The sequence below is a fragment of the Phoenix dactylifera genome, chromosome 11, assembly GCF_009389715.1.
Source record: "Phoenix dactylifera cultivar Barhee BC4 chromosome 11, palm_55x_up_171113_PBpolish2nd_filt_p, whole genome shotgun sequence".
Classification (NCBI taxonomy): domain Eukaryota; kingdom Viridiplantae; phylum Streptophyta; class Magnoliopsida; order Arecales; family Arecaceae; genus Phoenix; species Phoenix dactylifera.
Window position 1 is genome coordinate 16,153,929 of NC_052402.1, and position 5,626 is coordinate 16,159,554.

General features: G+C 46.1%; 1 protein-coding gene across 1 annotated transcript; it reads left to right on the forward strand.

Moving 5' to 3' along the window:
• Nucleotides 1-1,960: 1,960 nt before the first annotated feature.
• LOC103714608 (NAC transcription factor 25) lies at nt 1,961-4,198 on the forward strand. The gene is made up of 3 exons (XM_039131762.1): nt 1,961-2,379; nt 2,541-2,854; nt 3,087-4,198. Exons 1-3 carry the CDS (start codon nt 2,190-2,192, stop codon nt 3,765-3,767), a joined length of 1,185 nt encoding a protein of 394 aa, XP_038987690.1. The 5' UTR covers nt 1,961-2,189; the 3' UTR covers nt 3,768-4,198.
• The last annotated feature ends 1,428 nt before the right edge of the window (nt 4,199-5,626 follow it).

Below are 5,626 nucleotides of genomic sequence, written 5' to 3' on the forward strand. Positions count from 1 at the left end.
ACATCCATTACAGCAGGAGACTCGCTTATTCTTTGATGCAGGCCTTTCATGTGCAATAAAATCCCCCATATTGGAAATAAAGTAATTACTAAATTTTTGATGGTCATAATTTAGTCATACAATGTCCGATTGAGATATTTTTTAAAAAAAAATTGAGTAGCCTTTTAAGCTCTACAACGAGAAGATTAAATTGGAATGAAACTTCTGAAATGGGCTAATCAAATTGAAAGTTTTCTTTTCGGATAAAACTTTGATCAGGTGTAATTCTTGATCCGAGAAGAATTATGCAGAGCCACAAATGGTAGAGTTGATTTAAAAGTCGAAATCTATCTATTTTATTTTTTTAGAATATTTCTAAATTTTATTTTTTCCAAAAATATTTTTGTTAGGCATATTTATTTTAGGATGCCTAATTTTATTCAAACTAGGAGAGAAGTCTAACCCAAATTTTAAAAAGGAATCTTGCTAGTATTATAAATAGGAGCCATGTATATAGATTATCAACGAAAGAATGACACACTTAAGTCCTGCTTTTGCAATACTCCTATTTTTTCTAATTATCTTTTGAGAGATTCTGAGTTAAATGGAATGAAGGAAATCTTTCTTCTTTCCAATCAGATCAGATCAGATCACGAGGGAGAGAGAGAGAGCGATCATGCTGGGTAGAATTACAAAATTAATTCTCATGCAGTCATGCCATACAACTTGCACATCTCGACACATACGACCCATGCTGTAGATATTATCATTTAATGATATCCAGACCTAAATTTCTCAGCATGCGAATTCCGGGCCATTGAAATCTTTCCACCTTCAATAGCGTGTCACGAATGCAACCATCCACCACCCACCCATTCCCCTCCCAAGTCAAAACGAAGGATGACATCCAGTTCACAGAGGTCTTTGGATTTATTATCGGAGCAAAGCTTGGGATTTACCCTGAAGATTTCATGATAATTTTTGGACTGCGGGACTTCCAAATCTTTTTCCATCTGAACCCAAGGTGACTACCGTTCTCTTCGGCGGGGACCAGGCGATCTGTCCATCCCTCCCGCGTACCAGGGAGAGGGAGAACAGAAGCAATGCACACATGCTGGAAAAAAGCGTGAGCAGGGGCTGCACTTAAGTACATGCCTGTTATCATCGTCACTGTCATCGCGGCCGTGCTCCCCAGCCCCAACCACACGGCGGATGCGGCCAGAGCAGCGAGAAAAGCGTGACAGCGCAAAGAATGCATCGAGGCAGCTCGCTTGTTTCATCCTCACATACCGCGCCCTGCCTCAGGCTGTGACTAAAGCAAGCTCCTTGTCCTCCAAGGCTGCACTTGGATGCTAAATAATTGATCATTTTTTAGATAAATTTAATCATTGATGTATATTTATAATCAGCTAATTAATGGATAAAGTTATTCTCTATTTGATTATTGGGTCTCGCGGGAGCTGTCTTTGTTTGTTGTTGGCTGAAAGCCAGGTGCTTTCTTTTTTCTTTTTTTTTTTTTTTTGGGTACAAAGGCGACTCACACCCAACAAATGTGGGTGCAGCCCATAAGATCAGAAAGGATAAGAAAATATAAAGATGACAGAACTAAGAAGTGATTTTTCTATTTAAAACCTTCCAAATGCTAGACCGCGAAGGATGTTATGCAGTTAGCCACATTGTTAGTCTTTCTATAGGCACGCTGGGTGTAAAGGACATGAAATAAAAATTGGTAGAGGGCAAAATAAGTAACAGAGCTACCGCCTTCCCGAAGCGGTTTCGTTCTCGTTCCGGTACGGTAAGTGTACGCTAAGCTGTATCCAATCGGAAAACTCTTAGCGAGTCTGGGGTGTGGTCCTCACGTCGATAAGTCGACACGTGTCCACAAGCTCTCAAAGGTGGAGCATAACACGCGTCGCACGATGACCGGTGACCGTTCGGTAAACCAGCGGAATCCTCGGCCCAATGCCTTCACTATTCCCCCCTCCCCTTCCCCAGAGTCCCCACGGCCTGATGCCAGCCCGACCACCCCCCACCCCTTCGAATCCCCTTTAAAACATCCAATGGAAGAATGACAATTCCATGCCTCTATCTCCTCTCTCTTTTCTTGGCCTGACCACCTAGTTTCTTCGCACCAGGACTTAGATAAAAGACAGGAGACAGGGGATACCGTTCCGATCGGGGACTTTTTTGGCGGCATCCCCGTCGCCGGCATGGAGAGCACCGACTCTTCATCGGTCTCGCTGCAGCAGCAGCCTCAGCTCCCCCCGGGATTCCGGTTCCACCCCACAGACGAGGAGCTGGTGGTTCACTACCTCAAGCAGAAAGCCGCCTCTGCGCCCCTCCCCGCCACCATCATCGCCGAGGTCGATCTCTACAAGTTCGACCCTTGGGAACTCCCAGGTATCTATCTATCTATCCATCTTCCCCACTAATTAATTCCTCCCACCCCTACTAGTTATTAATTAGCACCTCCTCGGGTTTTATCAGTTCTAATATTAGTTATTATGGGCAAATAATCCCACCACTGCTCTTCCGTATGGGTTTGTTGTTCATGTGCTCAGGCAAGGCCAACTATGGAGAACAGGAGTGGTATTTCTTCAGCCCCAGGGACCGCAAGTACCCCAACGGAGCGCGGCCTAACCGAGCCGCGCCGTCCGGCTACTGGAAGGCGACGGGTACGGACAAGCCCATTCTGACCTCAGGAGGGGCTCACAAGGTCGGGGTGAAGAAAGCCCTCGTCTTCTACGGCGGCAAGCCCCCCAAAGGGATCAAGACTGACTGGATCATGCATGAATACCGGCTGGCCGACAGCAGTCCCGGTAGCACCTTCAGACCGCCCGGCAGCGCCGCCGGCAGCAAGAAGAGCTCTCTCCGGGTAAAATTTCCTTAGCCGCCTGATAGCAAGAAGAGCTCTCTACTTGCACACGTATCCTGCGACACGAATTTCAAAAATTTTACGTTCTACCGCTCCGAATTAAACAGCATCATGCTGCCTAAAACGACACCACTCCTTCATGCACCACGTACATCGATCGTTCCTAGATAAACAAGAAAGAGCATGGAATTTCCACTGATTCTGTTAGGTTTTTCATCTTTCTTCCGTTCAGTTAGATGATTGGGTCTTGTGCCGCATCTACAAGAAGAACAGCACCAACAGCAACAACGCACGGCTGGTGGACCGTGACAGGGAAGACTCCATGGATGATAGGATGGCTCCGCCAGCATTGACACAGCAGCCGGCCATCAGCACGCAGCCAAACCCAAGACCTCAACATCAGAGAGCTCCTAACAACTACACCGCACTGCTCGACAGTGATGAGACTTTCTTCGAGGGGCTGCTCACCACCGGGGATGTCCTGCCAACCAATCGCATGACCCAGTTGGCTGGTGGCCCAAGGCCTAAGCTGGACCTCTCCACCATTCCAACCAACAACAGCACCCGCCCCCCGAAACGAGCCCTCACTTCCCCATACTGGAGCGATGCAGGGAGGGTCACACCACCGCCACCCAAGAGATTCCAAGCCTGCAACAACGGCAGCAGCAGCAGCAACTGCACCGCCACCACCAACAACAACACCAGCAGCGGCAGCAACAGCAGCGCCGCCAACAACAGCAGCAGCAGCAACAGCAACAGCAACCACGTCGTCCACACGATCGCGGCGCTCCTCAATCAGTTCCCCCAGGGTGCGGCCTACCAACCCCAAACGATTCTAGGTTCGCTTGGGGACGGCAGTGCCATCTTCCAGCAGCCGTACCAGCTCTCCGGCGCGAACTGGAGCTCCTTATAGGAAAAGTTCCGGTGGTGTGTGTCGTTTCCTTCCTAAGTCCATTCATATGTACATAAGATATGCATAATCGCAGAAGGGGGAATAGCGGAATAGCTGCTGATACTAGAAAGCCACCATCTGGGTTGGATACGTGTCAGCTCTATGAAGCACAGGGGCCCGGTGACGTAGTGCTTGCTTTTCGATTGTGCAACCAGAGATTCGGGTACGATCTACCCGGTTGTTTATAAAGACAGGAAGTATTCAGTCTCGTTTTTACAGTAAAATATACCGGGTTCCGTTAACGTAGTGGATCTGTTTCGGTGAGTTTCAGGTGGGATCGATTTGCTCTTATTGTATATCTTGATGCTGTACACTATAAATTTATATAAACCTTATTCACGTAGATATAAATTTACATACATATATATACAAGTACATGTGTTTCTTCTCTAGATGGGGAATCCATTACTTATATTTGTTACTTATAGTGACGGATGAGGAGTGAAATCCTTAACGCTAGAAGTGAAAGAAGAAGATTCGTTTTGAGGGCTGCAATCCTTCTATGACAAATCTATATCAAGAATCGTTGCTTCTTCCTATTGCCTCTGCTACCATATATTTTCATCATAGAGGTGAAGATTTGTATATGTGGTCTGAACATAGTGCTCGAAGCCATTGAATCAGGACCTCCACTCTTGTTTCTATATTCCCATGCATTCAGTACATACTGTGCTTTCTTTATCATTGCTTTCGTAAAGCATTGGAATCCAAAAATACTATTGAACATATCCTGGTGTTGGTTGGCATCCATTTAATGCCCTGGGCGATTGCATCGGGTTATTTAATAGCAGGTTAAGGTTTTTGAGTAGCATGTCACAGATTCGGCTATGCCCCCATGGGTGTCCTCAAACCCTCTCGAAGCCTATCAGAACTTCAAACTAGGGAACTATAGATGATTACGTGTCAGTTTTGCATTTTTCTTGTTTCCTTCTACACTAGTGTAACAATGTAATAAGTAGTACGCCCTTTAATCTTTCCATTTTTGTGACGTGGGTATGAAAGGGTTGAGCACTGTCATATGCTTGATTAATATCTATTTTTCCACAGGAAATCGCAATGTTCATTTAACCAGATATCAACCCGGTAAAGATCTCGTTTCAACTATATGGTGCTACTAGTAATCCCTTTGGTGTAAATGTTTCGGGTGCTCAGAGCCTCAGAAAAACCCACTTATCGTGTCTGGAAACCGACTATTAGATCACTTTCAGCCCCATTATTCCTTGTCTTATTATAATTTTGATAGTGCCTACCTTTTTTTTCTCTGTCCCCTTTTATGGAAGCTAATGAAATCTTCTCTCATTCATGTACCTCTCTCGATCTCCATCGATGTGCATGACAGGCAGAGGGTGAGATGGAGAGGATAGGGCATGTACATATCAAGGCCTTATCGAGTTGATGCTATAGATGGAAGAAAGGTTGGCTCGATTGGAAAAGAAGGTAGGCTCGGGCTTTAAGGGAGTTGAAATGAAGGAAACCTAAACAAACCACAGCATTGACACGCTGCAAAGGCCCGTTGGTGTTGTCTTTTCCCCGGTAACCCGTTTCGGGTAATTGGCCCGCCGCTGATGTGGACTAGACCACGGTTGCGGAGAGACAAATCCCATGGGCTTTCGCATTAAATCGTACCCTCCCTTATCCCATTCGGCTTTGTAGACGCCTTGACTTATTCCCCAAGCCAGATATTTGTGGCATCCTTATGGGCAAGGATCTTCTACTGTTTGCACTGCTATATAGTACCCAATGGCCACCATCAAAAACTAAATGATTGGCTGCCGCACGCCTGGACTTACTGCAGTTGGGGTAGAGCTAAAGGTAGCTTA

Bases quoted from the DNA above. Each gene is read 5' to 3' on its own strand.
- LOC103714608 (XM_039131762.1), top strand. From the start codon at position 2,190: ATGGAGAGCACCGACTCTTCATCGGTCTCGCTGCAGCAGCAGCCTCAG. The intron at 2,380-2,540 runs GTATCTATCTAT...TCATGTGCTCAG, and splicing joins CGACCCTTGGGAACTCCCAG to GCAAGGCCAACTATGGAGAA. The intron at 2,855-3,086 runs GTAAAATTTCCT...TCTTCCGTTCAG, and splicing joins GCAAGAAGAGCTCTCTCCGG to TTAGATGATTGGGTCTTGTG.